Raw genomic sequence first — 22227 nt, 5'->3', positions numbered from 1 at the left:
TTATGATGTATGAAATGCCCCCTTTTGTTAATTTCTTCTTTCTCTAAATTACTGACTCAAATGCAGGCATGGTGTGTGCGGTATGATGGTGATTGTCTTAAATCACAGGGAAAGATTGAGCACAGAAGCCATGCAGATTCAGTAAAAGATAATAAAACACAAAAAAACACCTGAACACCTGATGAATTGGAGAAACCTCAATAACAGTCCTAGATGAACTGTGAAGTCAAAAGGAGACAATGGAGAATATTAAAACATCCTTAACCAGTTTACAGTCATCATACAGTTTGAGTTTGCACTGCCCCTGTTCACCGATGAAGCTCCTTCTTAATATTTGACTTGTTATTCCTGCCATAGGTAGCACATTGATTTGTAGTTTAAAAACTGTAAGAACTCTGGTCCCCTCTCCCTTTTTTCCCTCTTGTTATTGTCATTCCCTTTGTTCCTTTGCTATTGCTTTTTAGTGTTATGTGCAATTACTTTGTCTATGGCTTTCTTGCTGTGAATCTTCCTTCAGGCTTTCTGGGGAGCATTATATGGTATCATATTTTATTTCTTATTTTCCTTGCACTTTTTCATTTACTCATGAAATTCTAGTATCAACCACTTTTTCCTTAGTCTCACTTACAGCGTTGTGGAAGATGTTTCATCGTATGTCATTAATTCTTAAAGAATAATTTATCAAAATTGCATACAATAATACTATTTGAGCCTATATGAATGCTAATCATGCTAATTTGATCATTATGTATTTTACATATTTACTGAATTATACTGCTCTCAATGCATACATAGAAATATTACACATAAAGATGTAAGTTTTTAAAAAGCATATGTTATAGAGGGCTATTCAAGTTTTGTTAGCTCTGTCTACCACACAGATTCATGTTGCTGTTTTTTTCTTAATACTAAAAATCAATGCATAATACTTGTGGGAACTCTAAAATATATGAGATATTATCACTTTCATGTTGTTTTCACAGAATATGGATTCTTCTGTATTTTCAAAATGGTCGAGTGAACACAGAGAACTTGTTTCCCCATTTTTGTATGCATTAAAAAAAGATATTGCCTTGAAATTAAAAAAGCCAAGACATCTTGTTCAACGAGGTGAGTTATGTAAATTTTCTGTTTAATAAATGTGTTTTGATGAAGATTATATGAAGTAATTGGGAGGTGGTATGCAGATTTTTAGTTACATATGAAATTCCATGGAATTTTTTTGACTTCTAGACAAGGCATCGATATTTTATTTGATATTTTCTACAAATATCTATTCAGAAAGTTGTTTTATGGATACAAAAAAATGATACTTTGAGTAGAAATTTGGAATTATGAGCAACATGTGGTGGCAGGAGTTGTTTTGAACTGATTCCTTGTTATTCTTGGTATCAGCATTGGACCTCCGAGTGAATTGTGAAATCTTCAATAGTTGTTATAAATTAAGTTAAATATTAAATCTCTTTCAGCCTCAAACATAGCTGTTTGTTTACGCATACACACACACACACACACACACATATATATACATATATGCTAGCCTGTTAATAAAAATTTGATAAAGGTGCACTGTCTTATTTCAACATTGTTTTTCTGATAAGATTTTTATCAGATGAGATAAATATCTTTTCTGTCTCTTTCACAGAAGGATTGTAAGGTCATTATTGTAAAATCAGAGATGATCTTATCAGCATTGTAGGAATTTTTCTACCCGTTAATTATTCAAAAAAGCTTTTCTGATAAACTCCAGGATGATGTTTTCCTGCTTAGTGACTGTTCTCTTCATATGAACTGCTTAAATTATCAGATATTCATTTGCCAGTTACCTTGTTATTTCTTGTGTGTAATCTTATTTTTATTTAATTTCTACATTTTTAAGCTCTACATCATTTTATTTTTATAAAATTTTGTCCTCTCATACTTATAAACCAAGAAGGATTAAAAGAAAAAAAAATAATTTCACATCCCAAACTTACTCTGTCAATGTTCCTACTATTCTAATGTATATTTTGTTTAACAGCAGATATATTTTTATTTATTTGAAAGCCAAAGTTAGAGAAACAAAGACAGAGAGACAAAGAGGCCTTCTCTCCACTGATCACAAATTGTCACCACAGCCAAGGGAGCATGAGTGTGGAGCTTGTTCTGGATCTTCACACTGAGAGCAGGTCTCAAGAACTCAGGCCAGCTTCAGGCTGGGCATCTCAAGAATTTGGTGTATTACCAAGTAGCTGCATTCAAAGGGGAGAAACCTAGATTGTCGTCAGCACCTACGTGGTATGTTGGCACTACAAGTGGCAGCTTAACTCACATGCCACAATGCCCCTCCAAGGCAATGTAACTCAGTAATTTTAACAAACTATTTTGTTATTTAGTTTTATATTGCCTAAATGGCATATTCATTGCTGGAAGTTTTTTAAGATCAGATAATATCTATAAGTTTCCACAGGGAAAAAATAGAGATTTAATTGATTCTCCTTTAACAAATACATTTACGTATTCCTTCCTTTGTTCCCCCGGAAAGGCTGTGTCATCATTATTTGGGGGATTAAATAATATTGAATGTTTTAAATACTATGACTATACAAATTTCTCATAGTGGAATAACAAATTAGGAATGCATTGGTTTTCTTAAGCTATTTTTTGTTGGGAACTTATTTGAAAACATTGGATTCTTTTCAGAACACCACTAGCTTCACATATACCAACATAATAAAAAAAGAAAGAAAGGAAAGATAATCTTGCTTAAGCCGTTCATTTTAAATCAAGGCTTCTTACTCTCCACAAATAATTCACACCTATTTGGTGGTATAATACAAAGCAATTTTAAATAAATGTTCTAAATGTGTTTAATTTTCCAAGAATATATCACTGTAACTGTTCACCTTTTTATGTTTATCTGCAGGTACATCCATCTTTGCCTGTGGAAAACTCGTTTTAAATTAGATTTTTAAATTGCTTTTGTCTTAGCAATAAGAAACAAAGAGGACCTAGCATCCGTTGATTCACTGTCCAAGTGACAAATACCAGGGTAGGACCAGGCTGATGTTCGAATCCAGGAGCATCTGCGTCTCCTGTGTTATCAGTAGCAGTCAAATACTTGGGGTATTTTTTGTTACTTTTCTTAGGCCATCATCTTGGCACTGGTTTGTAAGGGGAGCAGCTGGGACGGGAACCAGCACCCATACATGGTAATTTTACCTGCAGGAACACGATTGTGGCCTGTACACTCATGGTTACCTCTTTGACAAATTTTCCCTTGGCAGATACAATTTTTTGGATGATAATTGTGTTTTATTTCTCTTATCTCTAATGAAACCTTGGAAGGGTCTTCATTCTTATATATAACGTCCTTAAATGATCTTAAATCAATATGTAGATATGTCCTACCTACTGTCTGAAAAGCCAAATTGCATGATCATCAGGAATCATGTACACCATAGTCATTTTTATTTATTGTTATTAAAATATTGCTTCCATATATTTTAAAAATGTTTATCAACATAAAGAGAACAAATGTCATGTATCTTATAGGTATAAGTATAAGATAACTATATTTCCCCCCTTCTTCCCTCTCAATATTGCTTCCTCCTTCTTTTGTTATGTTTTCAAAAAATATAAGTTCATTCTACTCTATAATCACAGGCTTGCTACACCACTAACCATAATCAGCAATATACGTATATACTAAATCCACAGGCTGTCAGGTCTGAGGGCCATCAAGACCTATCTTGAGTCATAAGATGCCAAAGTCAGTATTATTTTCTCTGTAAGACCAGTGCAGGGCACCATATTGTAAGTGAGTTCACTCCCACCTCAGTGCAGGCACAGCTCACCGTTGTCCCTCCAGTCTGAAAGCCTTTACCCCACTGTACGCAATGGCACCTGATGTGCCACTGGTGCTATTCTGAATCAGCTGGCCGCTAGGTCTTGAGGCTACCCAGGCCCATTTTGGGTGGAACCTGAAACGTACCTTCCCTGCTTCACTCTGGCTAATGATTCTTGTCTGTTTAAATATGTCCTTATGCTATTTCACCCTCCTTATTTCAACCTATAATTCTAAATTTAAGATATTATAATTAAATGCCACTTATGTAAATATAATGCATATAATCATACTATGAATAATAGAATAATGTGTTACTAATGCTTAAGAAGGAAGTAATAATTACATATTGCACAATACTTTCATATTCTTGTGTTAGAAATACAACTGTTGTATCAGAGACGATATTTCTTGTTCACTTTCCCATCCAGGTGTTTAAATCTGGCAAAAGGTATTTTTATTTTAAAGTATGTTTTAGATAGATAAATACATTAAAGATGGAAGGACTTGTTGCTATTGCTACCATGCTCACATATTCCAGTTTTACTATGGAAATTCTCAGTTGTTATCTTGGTGTAAAACAGTGCCATGGAAGAATTGAGCGCATTCTAATTTGGATAGTATATGAAATTACATCCAAAGTTCAGAGTGAAAAAGAGTGGTAGACAATTGCCCATTTGGTTAAGGTATCAGTTTAGATGCTTTCTTCCCATTTTAGGATGCCTGGGGTTAAAGCCTGGTTCTGACCCTGGATTCAAGCCTCCCACCAATGCAGACCTTAGGAGTCAGTGCTGACAGTTCAAACATTTGGATTTTTGCCACCCATGTGAGAGATCCAAAGTTCTCTGCTATCAACATCAGCCCGGCCTTCTTCACCCATTGTGGGCATTGGCAACCAAATCAGTGAATTTGAGACCTCTCCTTAGATGTCTGTCCCACTATTCCTCTGCTTCTCAAATAATCAAGTGATTGTATAAAGTTTGTGTGAAATGTGTGTTATCAAAAGTTATGGATGGATTTCCGTTTTTTGCAGTAAAATATATACCTTTTAAATTCACTTTCAATGAACTTTTTGAAGTCTGCTTTTATTATGTGGTTAGTATTTTTTAAAAGATTTATTTGTTTATATATTTGAAAGGGTGATTACACAGAGAAGGAAAGAGAGAGAGTAAAGGTCTTCCATTTGTTGCTCACTCTTCATTTGGCCACAAAGGCCAGATCAGAGCTGAGCTGAAGTTGAAAGTCAGGAGCCTCTTATTCATCTTCTACATGGACACGGGGTCTCAAGGACTTGGGCCATCCTCAGCTGCTTTTCCAGGGCAGGGAACTGCACTGGTAGTGGAACAGCTGGGTCAAGAACAGTGTTTACATCCGTTGCTGGAAAAAAAGAGGAGAGGATTGCCATGCTGTGCCACTGCACCACTCTGATACCAAGCTTTGTGAAATTCCAGGTTTCTCATCTATACAACAGTTTTGCATGATTGAGTTGTCAAAACAACCTTACGCTAGGAGTGCTATTATCCTGTTTTCAAACATCGCTAATAATTTCAAGGGTATCAAGAAACTCAATAAAAGTAGGACAAAATTTGGGAAATCATGATTCGTTGTCCAGTTCCTCTTCTCAAAAGCATGGAAGTCTTTTCTGAAAAACAGTTCTCCAGTGAAATTCATTTTACTTCACACAGATGCCAGTGTATTTACATCAAGAACTGCTTCTACTGTCCAGTCATTTTGTTGTGTAAGAAAAATGGCATTCTTCAGGCAACGTACCTCATAGACTCTGGGTCTATTTAATGTTAACTACCATTTAGCCAAGGACCATCATGCTAAGAACATTCACTAGATGAAGATTCTTTCACAAAATATCATTAGATTATTTCCCCCTGGAGTTCCAGTGAGCACTGAGAGTCCAATCATGCATCTACCTCTTTTTTTCCTTTCCTCAAAGAATTCATCTGAGAAATGAAAGAAAGGAGAGGAGAGGAGAGGAGAGGAGAGGAGAGGAGAGGGGAGGGGAGGAGAGGGGAGGGGAAGGGAGGGGAGAGGAGGAAGGTAGAAAGAAAGAAAGAACTGGATAAAACAGTAGCTGCTTGAACCTTTCTTCATCCCCTACCAGCTCCTACTGAAAGTTTTGATAATTAAAAATATTTTATTACATTCAAACTTATTTTACTATGTATTATTACTATGTAAAAACTTTCATCAAATAAAGACATTCAAAGCTCAGTGGAAAACAGAGCAAAGGAAACTATACACATGCAGCTTACATAATAGTAAATAGATGGTATCACAGATTTTGGTGTGATTATTATAAGCATATAAAGTTATATATCCTTCTCTATCTGCCTGTCAGGTGTAAGGAATGATGAATATTGCATTGTCTTATTTATATTAATCAATGAAGCAGTTAGTTGCTTAGTACATGACTTCTAGCCTCCAATTGTTTTTTAAAATATTATCCAAAATTCCTGTTTTATTAGTTATTTGGCATGTAATTAAGGGCAGTTTTTATCTTCAATTTAACTTGCAGCTAATTCTTTATAGTTTTTTATTTTATTGAGTAACACAGTAATTTAGACTTTATTTATAAAAATTAATTATGACGGTAAAATAGACATGTTAAAGTAATATTATTATTCATGACTATCTGGTCTATCTTTTGTTATAAGAGACTTTTTAATTGAGAATCCAGCATGCAAATTTTTGGTTTATATAAAAATATATGACATTTCAAATTGATACTGAATCCCTAAAATTCTGAGTTGTATTAATGTTATTTTAGAAATTGGGTCAATGCTCTACAGTTGCTACAGAATGCCTAATATATTTCAGACAGAAATGTGGAAAATAAATTCAAACCCTTTAGAGAAAGCGCTGTTTGCTACATAGAGTGTATTTCTGAGGATGACTATTTTCTATGCAGAATGGAAGGTCAAAGGGTTAATTATTTGAGGACTCAATATACCAAAGTGCCTGTAATCAGATTTTTAGAGTTTGATTATTTTGCCTCCATTACATACTCTGTCTTGCTCCATTTCCACTTATGATTCTGAATAGAAGACTGTCAAGTAGATTTTATGGTTTCCATTGAAACACGTAACATTTTCTGCCTCCTACTTTTTCCTTCCAGATTCATCCAGTTTATCATATCTCAATGATTTTAATCTTAGTAATTTTTAAAATGTTCTATTATTCTAACTTATTTACTGAAATTAATGAATTTAGCCCAGGAAATGGAATAACATCAATTAAGTCAATGCATATGAACACCTCCAAAATATATTCATATATGTAAAAGTGCAAATCTTTGCTACTTGATTTAAAAGCAAGCAGCAAAATGGACATTGTTTTTACAAGTACATTAGTTAAAATTGCTTTTATTATATTTTAGTATCTTTACTATCAAGAGTATGGACAGATAAGGTAAAATTCAAATAAGATACATTTGGGTTTGCTTTGTAACTGTGTCACTGCTAGGTAATCATGTGCTACCATACATAACCTAACTTCCAATCTTTCTGCTCAACAAAGTTGAGGCAATTGGAGTGGATCATCTTATTTTCCTATTTTTGTAGAAGCCATATGTTCCATTAACAGGGTCACAAGCTTCTCCTTATGCACAAGATTATACAATGAGAAATAAATTGTCACTATACTAAGCTATTGACATTTCAGCATTTCCCTGTGATGAAAATTGGATTAGTTTTGTTGATAAATACAGAAATTAGTAACAAAACAGAAACACCTAAGAAACTATGGTTTCATCTATTAATCTGTCATAGAAATTGAGAAAATGAATATCAGAGTAAAAAGATGGGAATCCAAATTTGCTGGCAATAAAGGATTTTCTTGCAATAACTTGGAGGGCAAGAAAGAATTTGTATGAAAAGACTACAGATTCTGTATACTGCTGATGTTTGATAATATTTGGCAGAAAAACCAATAGCTGGGGAAAGTAAATGGGCTGAGAAACAAAATAAAGGAATGGAGAATTCTAAAATCAGGCTTGTTTTTCTTATATGGAAAAGACTTCTGATCCTAAATTTAAATAATGCAAAATAAATTTAAGATTTTTAGATAAATGCTTAAAATTCTTAGTTGAAATGATGTTTGGGGAGATTGTTTCATCTAGCATTTATTTTAAGATATGCCTAGGACCTAGAAAAATTGCCTAAAAGTAAATAAATAGAGAATAATTAACACAAAAGAATGAATTACAATAGAAATGAAATAGAAATAATTTATTAGCTTTAGTACTACAAGGAACAATTAAGTATCCTAAATATATGTTATTATTCACTATATACAATTTCTGAAGGTTCTAGAAACTAATATTTATTTCTATCTTGATGTTCTTATTTTTACATATAAAATTGGTGTAATTAGTTGTTTACTCAATATTATTTGACGGGGTAAACAAATAGAGTGCAGCTGTTCTGGCTACCGTTATCGCTAACACTGAAGCTTCACAATGTCTTTGGGTCTCTGCATAGTTGATCTTTTGAAAAAACTGAAAACGAAAGTTGGGGTGAAAGTAGTGATTGAGAAATGTATCTGTTACTGTTATTTGCATTTTTACTTTTTGCTGAATTTAAGGAGGACCAGTATGATTTTTGGAGTAGGCCTGACTTTGTAGATATTTACTAAGTGAGGAGTTGCAAAAATATTAACAAAGAGTTAACAAAGGTTGTTATTTTTTTAAATATTTTTTGTTTTAATTCAATTGGTATTTAATAAACTCAATGCAATTTGTAGGTATAATTATAAAAACCATTCTAAAAACACAGTGGCATCATGCTCCAAATACTTTCCTTCTGTCCCATCCTCCTCTTTCTCCCTTTCTTTTGTTTTTTCTTTGAAATGACATAGTTTAGATTTATACTACTAAAAAGGCTTAATACTTTATACAATAAGAAACTTAACAAGGAAAAAGCAAAGACCTCAGTTTAGCAGGAATACAAACAAAGGCTACAAATACAAATAACAGGAGAAAAATCGCTATTTCATCCATATATAGTAAAATATAATCACAAGTGATTAAGAAGATGCACACACATATATATACACCTTTTTATTTTGCTTATATTTACACTTACATAGTTCAAAAGTACAAATATTTCTTGGTAAAATTCGAGGTTAAATTTTTTTCAGTATGTTGAGCCACTACAGATCACATTGAAACAACTTCTACAACAGATCACACTTGTATCTCATGGATTGTAACTTGAGTATCCATGGGCTTTGTGCTTTATGCTTGTGTTATAAGTAGAGGAATAACACAAAAGCCCCCATTAATTCAACAACTCTTACGCATATTGACCTTGCACTTATGTGCATGTAAAGTTCACTTTGAAACCTCCTTGCCAAAGATTGTCAGTTTTCGCACTTATTGTTGCACTAAAATCCAATAAAAATTCTTAATTCCATTAACAGGATTACGGCATAAGATAAGCAAGGCAAACATGTTGTAAGGAAAGTAGACAGTAGAGTATTCAGAAGAAAGAAAAAAAAATAATGAAATAGTTCATACAGAATGTGATTCATATTATCTGTATGTTCTAAATCATATCCAAAAATTAGGCTTTTAATTCTTCCTGTAAAAGGCAAATAGTCTGGGGCCAGAATGGTGATGTGGCTAGACGATCCTCTGCCTATGGCACCAGCATCACATAGTTCATGGGCTCTTGTCCCTGCCCCTTGTTAAGGGCAGTGGAAAGCAGAGGAGATTACCAAGATCACCCAAGGCATCCATATTTAAGGTATTGTAAAAGCTGCTGGATCCTGGTTTCAGATCACATCATTTGGAGAATGAACCAGTGGATGGAAGCTCTCCCTCTCACTCCCCACTCTTCTCTTTCTATGCCTTTTTATGCCTTTAAAACAAAGTAAAACAACAACAAAAAAACCTGTATGAATATGTATGTACAGACAAATATATATATGTATATATGCATATATGTGTGTTTATCATATGAAGCAAATATGGCAAAATTGTTTAAAAAATTGTTGTTAAATGTTATTCTATTAAACTGTTCTTTATAATATTCTATATTATTTGAAACACTTTAAAGATATCTGCACCGTACATCAATGTGCTTGGATTCCTAGCTCCAGCTTAGCTTCCCATTCATGCAGACGCTGTGGGGGCAAGTGACGACTCAGGTGGTTGGGAGCCTGCCACTTCCATGGTAGATCTAGTTTCAGTTTCAACCTCCCGGATTTGACACAGACCCTGGATCCTGGCCATGATAAAATTGGAGACCTTTTGGAATGAACAAAAAAATGTAATTCATTCTCTCTCTCTTTCTTACACACATACATATATATTTTGCATGGAAGTTACTATATATCAGATAAAACATATAATATTTATTCTTTTGGGAGTGGCTTATTTTACTGAGCATGATGGTTTCTAGTTGGAATCATTTACTTGCAAAGGGTGGAGTTTCAAGTTTGTTTGTCTGTTTTAAGGGCTGAGTATTATTCCATGGAGTAAATACAACACAGATTCTTTACCCATTCATCTTTGAACAGGCATCTGGGATGTTTCTGTCTTCACTATTGAAGATTGCTGTAAATATAGGATTATATGTCACTTTTACATATGCAGATTTCATTTTCTTTGGAGGTATCCCCAAAAGTGGAATAGCTGAGTCGTAAAGCAGAATGATTTTCAGTTGTGTTAGGACTTTCTCATATGTTTATTATTCCTTTGTATTTGTTCTTTTGTAAAATTCTGTTCATTTCCCTTGTCCATTTCTTCACAAGGTTGTTTTTTTTTTTGCTGCTGTTAAGCATCTGAGTCTCTTGTAAATCCTGAATGTTAGTTCCTATCTGTTGCGTAGTGTGCAAAGACTTTCTCCCTGTTCTGTTTGTTGCTTCCTTACTTTGTTGATGAGATGCTTTACTGTACAGACATTTCCTAGTTTGATGTAGTCCTGTTTGTTTATTTTGGCTTTGACTGCCTTTGCTTTTGATGACTTTTTCGGGAGTCTTTACGAATGTTATATTTTTTGGATTGATTCCTATATTTTCTTTAAAAATGTGTTGTTTCTGGGTTATATGAAAATTTTTAAATTGATTATATAAAATGGAGAATATTCTGATGGTTACCATGCTATGCAGAGGAAAAATAGGGCCACAATGGCATAGGTCAAAGGATAATTTTGTAGATGAGTTACTCTGAAGATAGAAGATGGAAAGTGATGACTACAGTGACTAATTCTTATATGCTATTATGCTATGACTTTACTAATATATACCAATATCCTGGAAATTTACTGCATGAGTTGATAAATAAATTAATTTTCTTATTGTAGTAAGTATTTCACTATGCAAAGAATTAAGTCACTTACTGGAGGATACATTTGTTGTTTAAGTGCATCTTGAAGCCAAAGAACAGTTCCTGAACACCCTCCTTGCTCCCTCAAGTATTCATGAAGAATTGACTTTCATAAAATACATCTATTTCCAAAACATTGTCTTATGTTATCAGTATCAGAATTTTATACTTATTATTTTAATATATTTAGGCTTCATGATTTATCTTCAATTCATTTCTTTCATTAAAAGCACAACTTTTAAATAACATTTGGTAGGCTCTACTTTTTAAAATGCATTCTAGTAATTGGCATATTTATTTGAGTGTCTAGGCAATTCACCTTTAATGTAATTATATGCTAATGATATTTGTTTTGTAAGTCATGTCTTCTCTTTTATTGCTTGCTTTTTCATTTATTATTATTTTTATAGTTTTACTTCCTCTGGCAATTGCATTTTTTGTTTCATGTATGCAGTTTTAAGAGCATCATGTTACTTCCCACTGTACCCTCCCTGCCTCCTTCATTCCCACATTCTTCCTCCCTCTTTTCTTATTTTACATTTAACTTTTTTTACAATGGCATAGTTTAAATTTCTCTATAGTCCCTCTTTATTAACCCTCCAGTAACAAAGTATTCAACATATAATAAATAGAATAAAAGAATCATCTCATGTCTTAGATTTTTCAGAGTCAGAGTCTTCTCATTAGTTCTTGCATTAATATTAATACAAAGAACAGCTTCAATGTGGTTTCCAAATACAGTTATGAGAATATAATAAAACTTCTCATGTTGCCATTTTTGCCTCTCCCTTTGTTACATTGTATCTCCTCTTCTCCTTCCTTCATTTCTTTCTTTCTCTTTATCATGGGAAGCCAGTTTATACCTATGAACCTGGAAAATGAATGTTCAGCAGGTAAAGTGGTCCAGTTAGAAAATAAACTATACAATCACTGCAGTTAAAGGTATAAATTATTATGCATCCAGTTTTGTTTTTATTGTTAACATCTGCTTAACTATTCAGGTATCTTATGTTTTCATTTGCATTGTTTTCAAATGCATTTTAGCAATTTATTTCAAGGTCTTCAAAAAATGCTGAGGGTATTTTGATTGGGATTACATTGAACCTGTAGGTTACTTTCAGTTGCATGCATATTGTGTTGAAATTAATTCCACCAATCCACAAATAAGGAAAAATCCATTTTAATATCCTCTATTTCTTTCCTTGTCTAGAGATCTATTTTATTTTTACTGGAAAGTCAGATATAAAGAGAGGAGGAAAGACAGATATAAAGAGAGGAGGAAAGACAGAAAGATCTTCCATCTGATGATTCACTCCCCAAGTGACGACAATAGCTGGAGCTGAGCTGATCCGAAGCCAGGAATCAGGAGCTTCTTCTGGGTCCTCCATGCGGGTGCAGGGCTGGAAGGCTTTGGGCTGACCTCAACTGCTTTCTCAGGCCACAAGCAGGGAGCTAGTTGGGAAGTGGGTCTGTCAGGATTAGAACCAGCACCCATATGGCATCCCAGCATGTGTAAGGCCAGGACTTTAGCTACTAGGCTACTATGCCGGGCATTATTTCTTTCTTAAACCTTTTGTAATTTTCATATTACAGATCAAGCACATCCTTAGTTAAATTTGTTTCAAGTTATTTATTGTAGCTGTTGTAAAAGAGACTGATAGGAAACACTCTTTCTCAGTCATATAATCATTTGAATATACAAAAGCTATTGACTTTTTAATGTTGAAGTTAGATATTGAAAATTACTACTAAATTGTGTTATGAGTTCTGAATGTCTCTTTTATTTATTTTTGATGATTTTGTTCCACCATCACATGAAATTCTCCTTACAAACACCCCATTACTCCAGCCACTGTTTTCCCCCATATCATTTTTTTTAATTAGATTTTTTTTATTAGAATGTCAGATATACAGAGAGGAAAAGAGACAAAGAGAAAGATCTTTCGTCAGTTGATTCACTCCACAAGCAGCAAAAAAGGCTGGAGCTGAGCTGATCCGAAGCCAGAAGCCCAAAGCCTTCTCCAGGTCTCCCACATTGGTGTAGGGTTGCAAGGCTTTGTTCCGTGTTTGACTGCTTTCCCAGACCACATGCAGGGAGCTGGATAGGAATCAAGGCCACTGGGACACGAATCAGTGCCCATATGAGATCTTGGAGCATGACAGGCAAGGACCATAGCCATAACTGCTAGGCTATCACTCCAGGCCCTTCTCCCATATTAGCCTTTCAAAAATAACCACACATCCATCGTTCTACTATTTAAGTCTATCATGAAATTGTAGGGACAGACAATGATACAAACTCCATCATCATATTGTCAAACAGTTTCATTGGGAGTCCTTTTATTTAGTGATGGAGAGGCATATTGCAACATATTTTTACTTCTTGGTTTGCTAATCTTCATAATACAGTAGGTGGATTATGAACATGCCTATTTACCTATATATTGATTGACCTTGTTTTGCATGGAAATTGCCTTAATCAGACAGAATATATGACATTTGTCCTTTTGGGATTGGCTTATTCCACTGAGCATAATCATCTGTAGTTGGGATGATTTGGTTGCAAATGGTAGAAATTCATTATTTTTAATAGTTGAGTAGTATTCCTTGCAGCAGATGTACCACGGTTTCTTTATCCATTCCTCTTTAAATAAGTATCTGGGTTGTTTACATGTCTTTACTATTTTAGATCATGCTTCAGTAAATATAGGATTACAGATCCCTGTCTCATATGTGGATTTCATTTCTTTTGGATATATTCCCAGGAGTGAGATAGCATACAGAGTCTAGGTACTTCTACATAGAAATTCTTGTCACGTTGCTTGACTGCCTCCTTTCCTTCTGTAACCCATTGATTTGTATCTGTTTGATAATTTATTTCTTGCCTACTGTCTCTGGCTAAAACTTTTATTACCAAAAGGAGAGTAGTGAAAGTAGCAACTTTGTCCATTCCAGATCTTTGTGGAAATGTCTCTAGCTTTTCCTCATTCAGTATGATACACTGGCTATGGCTTTTTCAAACATTGCATTGATTGTGTTGAGCAATGTTCTTTCTATACCCAATTGGCCTAATGTTTTTATTATGAAAGGAAATTGTATTACAGCAAATGCTTGAAGCATCTGCTGAGACAATCATATGCTTTTGTTCTTCAATTTATTAATGTGATTTGTTACATTTGATGATTTGCATATGCTGAAACACCTATCTATTCTGGGAATAAATCCCAGTTGGTTTGATCTAGCTATTAAATGGTTGAACTTGATAAGTTAGTGTTTTGTTGAGGAGTTTGCATATATATTTTTATCAGGAATATAGATCTATAAACTTGTCTTTTGATGTTTTCTTTATTTCTTTATTTGCTTTCAGGTTAAGGTGATGTTGACCTCATGTAAAGGTTTGGGAGGATTCTCTCCCTTTAAACTGTGTTGGGTAGATTGAGAAGAACTGAAATTGTGACTGAACTATATTTAATATGTTTTGCTTGTATTAAATTTTAGATTAATAAGACACATGAAAAATATAAAATATTTTGCCTAATAAGAAAAAAAGAACCTATGAAAAATGTTTCCTAGATAGATAAAATAAGTATTTTTTCAACTTACTACGGTTTTCAATATCATATAAAAATAAATTTTGTTTTGTTTTGTAAAACATCTAATATTTGTTGATTGTTCTGTACAGTTCAAAAGGAGCCTGAAGATGAAACTGATGAAGAATTTGAACCTCACTTTAGAGTAGCAGTGTTGAAAGTACCCATCCACACATCAGATTCATTGAAATATGCTGTGCTATTGAAAGAGAGGAAACAGGTATCATTTCCTGTGTATGTCAAACCATTTTCTACCATCTACCCAAAACCAGTAATTAGAAAAGAAACAGTGTTAGAGAAGAACTTAAGGAAAGAGTTTTTTGAAACATGTGGATTTGGTATACATCACAAAACAGTAAACGACATTGACAAATATTATACCAATCAGAAAAATCAAGAGCATCACCAAGAAAAAGCAGCAGCTGTAGCCATGGCAAAAGCTGCCGACAAAAGGGTCTTGTTAACTGTTCGGGAAAACCGAAATAAAAAAAATTACGCCACCAAAAAACTACGAGAAAAAGACAAGGAGATGCTTCAGATTGGTTTACAACAGCATTGTCAGTCCAGATTCAACTACATTGCAAATGTTCGAGGGAGAAGAAGTATGTTTCTAGAAGAAAAACAAAGGAAGGCTGCAGAACGCTTACTAGTTCAGAACTTAAATAATGAGCGCAATCTTTTGATCAAAGGATTAATTAAAGTTGACAGGATCAAGAAGATTGAGGCTATGCAAAGAGAAAAACGCTTGATTTCTATGAGAAAACTCCAGGAAGAAAAACTCCAAAGGGATCTGCGTAAGCGAGTGAAGGAATTTAGGTAGGTACTGTTTAGGTATAATTTGTGATCTTAGGTTAGTTGCATGTGAAATCCAGTAGTGTTTTGTTTGTAAGAAACTATATTCTATTTTTTCAAGGAGAAATAAGCAGAAACACAGAAAGGAACAAATCATGTACTAACTATTATTTCCAATCTTATCCAACAAAATTTGTTCTCAAATCAATACTGGAACTCATTAAACAAGTGGCATGTCATTGGCCTCTTCACCGGTATTTGAAAATTTGGTCTTACTTATTGGCATATCTGACTTCCTGTTTATTTTTCTCCCAAAAGATATCTCAAATGGCTTTTTGCATTATTTTGATTTCTTAAATACATTTAACATGTTTGGAAGTAATATGTGATATTTTCCTATATGTGTAGTTTGTGTTATGTCCATTAAGAATAAATACGTTCATCTTTTCCAGCATTGAACATTTATTCGTAATGAAATATCTGAAAGTTCCACTTCCAGATTCCTATCCTAATGCTACCTCTCCTATTGTAAATTGTCAAGTTTTGGTGAATTCCAGTGTTCCCTCCAATTGAGATCTCCATCTCCATTCTCCGTCCTTTCATTTATTCATGTCTTTGGGCTTTCATTTACATGTAGATTATGTTAACTTTTAATCATGTCATTTCCTATTTAAGTTTATGGATTGCTTGTAGTTGCTCACACAGAATCAAACCTAATGCCTCAGTACCATTTCTGACATGCTCTATTCTAATCTAAATAACCACTAAATTTTTTGCCAGTATCTTCCCTGCAGCAGTACTCTGCTTCAGACCAAGTTCTCCATTCCTTATGCAACCTTGTTTCCTAGTATCCCCATGACTTCGCTGATACTCTTTCCTTTCCCCCAAAATACAGGTTCAAAACAGCACAATAATCTCTACATGTTATGAGCTTTAAAATATATATATTGGGTCTGGTGCTGTGGCCTAGCAGATAAAGTCCTCGCCTTGAAAACGCCGGGATCCTACATGGGCGCTGGTTCCAATCCCAGCAGCCCCACTTCCCATCCAGCTCCTTGCTGTGGCATGGCAAAGCAGTTGAGGATAGCCCAAAGCCTTGAGAGACTTGGAGAAAGTTCCTGGTTTCTGGTTTTGTATCAGCGCAGCACCGGGCCATTGCACTCACCTGGGGAATGCATCATCGAATGGATGCTCTTTCTCTCTGTCTTTCCTCCTCTCTGTATATCTGACATTGCAGTAAAAAAAAAAAAGAATCTTTAATATATATATAATATAGATATACACACACACATACATACAGATTTATCTACTCTAAAGGTAGAGATACAAAATGAGAGAAAGGGAGATAAGATATATTATCATCTGCTACTTCACTCCCTAATGGCTGCAATGATTGAGGCTGGACAAGGCTCAAGCCAGGAGCTTCTCCAGGGACTCTTACAAGATTGTAGAGACCTAAACATTTGGGCCATTATGCACTTACTTCCCAGGTGTGCTAGCACAAAGCAAAGAATAAATCCATAAGGATATCAGCATTAAATATTAATGTAAGAAATTATGCAAGAATTACCAAGATACCGAATTATAATAGATAATAAATCAGATGAGAGTAATGTAGGAACCTGAAGGGGAGAAAAAAATTCTTTCTTCACCCATTAAAACTTCAGGGATGATACTATAATTAACGAGAGACAAGTATAACATATTTATTTTCTCAGAAATTTATGTGACACAAGAGCCTTCAAAACAGAGATCCAGAGATTGTGGGAAAACTCCTTTTATGCTTATAGGTGATGAAGAATGGACATTTGTGTACAAGAATACTAGGACCAAAATAATAGTATGAAAGGTGATGATAAACTGCAAAGCATTTAGCAAGGCCTGTATGTTGAGATTCCTCTTTGCCTACTGTGAGATATCGCATCCCTCCAGATAAAAGCTGGGATAGCTGACACGTTAGGATCTTCACAAAAGGGAGAGACAGTTACAAGAGATCTTTATTAATCCATAATTTTCTGTTTTCTCTCTTTTCCCCATATCCTTCCTCTCTCTTCATTCTTTGTTTCTTCTTTCTTTTTTCTTTCTCTTCCTTCTAAAGAGTAATTTTAATTTCTTAGTTTCCCTTCACTTACAGACTTGCTAAATACCTCAAAAAAGTAAGAAGCACAAATAACAGAAAAGGCATGAGCTAACACTCCATATTTTTAAAATTATTATTCTCCCACAATATTTCAAAAGTTGTTCTCCTTTCTAGTAAATTCAAGCTTATTCACCATTATTTTCTGGTGACATCTATCTATATCTATCTATTTAAATAGATACGCATTAACAGGGAACTGGGACACAAGTGAAGTGGTTGGGACTTGAAATGATTCCCAAATGAAATGCCAGTATCACAGGTGGCTCCTGCCCTAGTGATATTTTAAGTAGTTCAATTAGACTCGCACACATAAATACAACACAGATTAGAAATATTTTGGTTATTGTATCTGCTTATTTCACTAAATTAAATCTCAATGTCTCTCGTCTTTCTAAATCTGACTTTCCAATAAAAATTAATAAGTCTTTTAAAAGAATATTCTGTGAATGAGCCTATAGTTCATTTCTCCAGGCATATGTGCTCATATTTTCGTTTCTAGAATTTTATGACTCAGTCAATAGGAGCGATGCCACTTCTTGCAGCATGCCGATCTGTTTTGCCATCTCTGATTTTGTTGTTATTATATATCCCATATAACATAATCTGAAGAAAGTACACTTCTGCTTACATTCTGCCTGGGAAATAACATCTTTCAAGACTCATGTGGAGGGTTACTTCATTTTTGAAACCTCGCTTTTACTGTTTCCTTGCTCTGAACGTTGTAGTTACTAAATTGCCTGCCCTCTCTCTCTAGTTTTGTTATAGTCTTCCTTTGGCACTATAATATTTCATTTATTTAATAACATGCTTTTATTGGACTTACATGCTTCTCATAGCTGTATTGTGTTATATATCTTTCCCTGTCATTCCATCATCTAGAGTTATTTTCAGGCATTATGTAACTATTACAGGACTGGCAATAAGTAAATGAATTCTTCTATGGCTAGTAGCATTACAAGTTTGACAGTAATTTGATGCAATTTTTCTCCAAGAATCTGTATCAAACTCCCATTATTCCTATAAAATTATAGCACAGACTATGAGACTTAAGCCAGAGAAATTTTTTTCCTTGATGCAGGAGGTCCAAGATCCATATATTGACGGGTCTGAATTCCTTTAAAGCTTCTTTCTTGGCTTCTGGTGGCAAGTTTTTCTCTGTGACCTCTTATGGCCATTCTTCTTGGCACTCAATATCCCTGCTGTCTCTTCCTCTTCTTTAAATGAACACTAATGATATTGGATTAGGATCTACTTCTCTATGATCTCATTTAACTCTTAACTACTACATATGATCTTATTTCTAAACAGTTATTTTTCTATGGTACTGGAATCTGTGGCTTTAGTCATGACCCTTGCCATAGGAGTTTGGGAGGAATAGTTTCAGTTGCTTTACCAAGTCCTAAAAAAAGCTTAGATATATTATAAGTAGATATTACTTAGATATATTAAGTAGATATTGTGTAAATAATGACATTGGCTAATTTACACTTCTCCTTGGAAATCTAAAGTATGATATATGAAAATTCTTAGTTTTAGATTATAGTAATCATAATTAACCCAAAATAATTATTTGATAATAATTAAGAGAGACAGAGAGTGACTTTTATTGGGTGACTTGTTTCTCATATGGCCACAAAGGCCAGCTGTTGGTCATGACGAAGCCAGCGACAAGAAGATTTATCCAAATCTCCCACATGGGTGGCAGGGACACATGAGATTTGACCATTTTTGGCTACTTTTCCCAGACTCTTTGCAAGGAGATGGATTAGAAATCGAGCAGCTGAGAACTGAATTGCATCCTATATGATGCATCACAGGGGGCGATTTATCCACTGTACACAACACAAGCAACTATGTATGTTTGTATTATTAAGATATCTAAGTGTCTTCCTTAACAGTATGTTTACTGCATTTTAGAAATTAAAAAAAAAACTGAATCTTGCTTTTCATTTTTCAATTTAGGTCTGAAGAAATACATAAAAGACATTGCGAAGAAAAGTTTGTTCTTGACATGCTATCATTTCAGAAAGCCTGTGAAAGATTACAGGATGCTAAAACAAAAGTTGCAATTGTCAAAACAAATATAGGATTTCCTCATGGAACAAGAACATGAGTCAAAGCCAGATCAAAGCCTAAGATCATCTTGAATTATACCTGCTCTTTCTAGTTGAAATGATCTAGCATTAAATTCTGAAAGAAAGAATACTCCAAATCACCAAATGGAGTTTTGCATAAAATTTCTAGAAAATAAACTAATGTTAAAATGTCCATAATTATAATAATTTATTTTTAATAAAGTTGACTTAACATCCGTTAAAGTTTTTGTATCCTGATGTCTAAGAGGAATTAAGACTGACTTCATTTTTTGCAGACAACATTGCAAAGACATTGCTTTATACTTTTCATACCTTTTCTTTAATAGCAATTCATGAGCCATTTGCAGTTTCTCAGGCAACCTTTGCATAGTAATTTCTGTCTCTCCCTGCCTTTTATTAAGATAGCATGTGATTATTTTCATTGATTTTTTATGTTTAATTATTTTCCATGTTTATATTATTTAAATAATTTCTGACTTTATTTTTAAAATAAAAGTCTTTTGTAGTAGCAATGACTTCATGTTTTATAAAAATACATGGAATATGTAAATGTAAGAAAAATGAAACATTCTTATCATTTTCCTTGATTTTATGGTTATTGTGTATTTGCTTTTTATGTTTTTGGTTCCCCTCAATTTTTAAAACACTCACAGAAAAATGAAGTTATAAGACAATATGCATATTCCATGAATTTTTAAGTCGTCATATGTGAAGGAAGACAGAGACAAAGGCAGATATAAGGATGAGGGGAGGTGGCAAAGAGACAGAAGAGAATATATGTGGCCATGTAACTATTATTTTAAAGTGTATGCATTGGTATATGTTAATGGTAAATCTAATAGTAATAGGAAATTTTAAAAATAAAGGAAATACAATATAAAACATCTATGCATTTTGTGTCAATTTTAAGTACTAGTTATACATAGACAAATGTCACTATATTGCTCACCGTAATATAAAAATATAAAAATTGCCACTGAAAATTTATCTTTAGCATACATAATTTTAGGCCTATCACTCTTTTCTTAGATATCCAAAACCATGTATTTCGTAGCAGCAAACATCAATTGGTGCATCTATACTGGGCTACTAACAAATATTGGTAGCATTTTCCTAGTTTTCTAAGACAGTAACTGTCTATATAAATCCATAACAGCAGCACTCACTTTCTTCTTAATTAGAAGAAAATTGATGATCAAGCAAATTTATATTTCTAGTAATTCTTCAGAATGTGAAACAGAAAAGTATATACTATTGTATGACATAAAGTATGGTGCACCTAGATTTCCAATAGCACGTCAGCTAACATTTGATGTCCCAGCTTTATGTCTTATGTTTGTAAACACTACATATATTTTGCCAATTCAATAAAAATATCAATCTATTTTGAGAATTTTTGTTATGAGACTTAGAAGAGGCACATCAATAAAGTAGCACAATTTCCACAAAACAAACATTTAACGAAGACACGTGTATGTTAAAGATATACCTCCTTAGATAAAGCAGAGTATGTAAATAGGTAAAAAGATTTGAGAGAAACCTCCAAGGTATAGTAAGTTTCTTTATGCAATGTGTTGATGTTTAAATCATTCATTCACCTTGTTTAATTAAAAATCTTACCCTTCCTCTATGTTCCAAAGCCATGCTATGAATTGTTGATATTTTATCACACAACAGGTAATCAATAATTTCCTTCTGTTTCCACCCAACTGTGAGCTTGTTGAAGGCAAACAACATTACTCATCTCCATATCTCCTGCTTTGTACTAAGATGGATGTTGCACACAATGATTCTTCTGTTTATAGCTTGTTTTTTTTTCTAATTAGGCAATGTCCTATATTAATATAATGACCTTTACTACCAATTTTATTTTGAAACATCAAAACATGTGTTTTGAGGTTCTATCTCTAGTTCTAAGGTATCTCTTATATTTCTAAAGAAATGCTAAATGTGTGTTTATATATGCAAACACAAATGTGTGTGTATATATGTGTATATGTATATATATACACACACACACATATATATATATATATATAGAGAGAGAGAGAGAGAGAGAATTAGAGAGTTTTTCATTAGAAAATACTTTGTTTCTTAGATGGGATATGGGTGTCATTAAGTAGTTCCTTGGTCTCTGATTCTAGATAAGGTCAGAAGTGTAGGGCTGAGTGATCTGGACCAAGCCTTTAACCATGATGAACACGATGATGTTGCCGTAATACAGGAGAATGTTTAGAAACTCCAAACGAAAACAGTTCTCATTAAATTTCTGCAGTAATTTGCTGAGTTATAGGGAAGTGGAAAGCTATTTTGTGAGGTAAGCACATAGAGCAAAGAGGAAGAAAACAAGAGTGAGAGACCTTTGTAAATCCTTGGTGTATAAGATATGAAGAACTGCTAATGGAAAGTATTGGTTATAGAGATTGGAAGTTTCATGCTCA

The 22227-nt window shown here is 33.8% G+C and overlaps 1 protein-coding gene across 1 annotated transcript in view; it reads left to right on the top strand.

Annotated features, from left to right (window-relative positions):
- The window catches only part of LRRIQ3 (leucine rich repeats and IQ motif containing 3), an 89310-nt gene extending 69507 nt beyond the window's left edge, over positions 1-19803 (top strand). The window contains exons 6-8 of the mRNA XM_040987247.1: positions 984-1119; positions 14851-15574; positions 19653-19803. Of these exons, the coding sequence (XP_040843181.1) occupies positions 984-1119; positions 14851-15574; positions 19653-19803 (1011 nt within the window). The remainder of the gene's footprint in view (positions 1-983; positions 1120-14850; positions 15575-19652) is intronic.
- The last annotated feature ends 2424 nt before the right edge of the window (positions 19804-22227 follow it).

This window comes from Ochotona curzoniae, unplaced genomic scaffold, assembly GCF_017591425.1.
Source record: "Ochotona curzoniae isolate NIBS_2020 unplaced genomic scaffold, NIBS_Ocur_1.0 contig_4612, whole genome shotgun sequence".
Classification (NCBI taxonomy): domain Eukaryota; kingdom Metazoa; phylum Chordata; class Mammalia; order Lagomorpha; family Ochotonidae; genus Ochotona; species Ochotona curzoniae.
The sequence above is the reverse complement of the archived record's forward strand: the minus strand, read 5'-3'. Positions and strand labels throughout refer to the sequence as shown.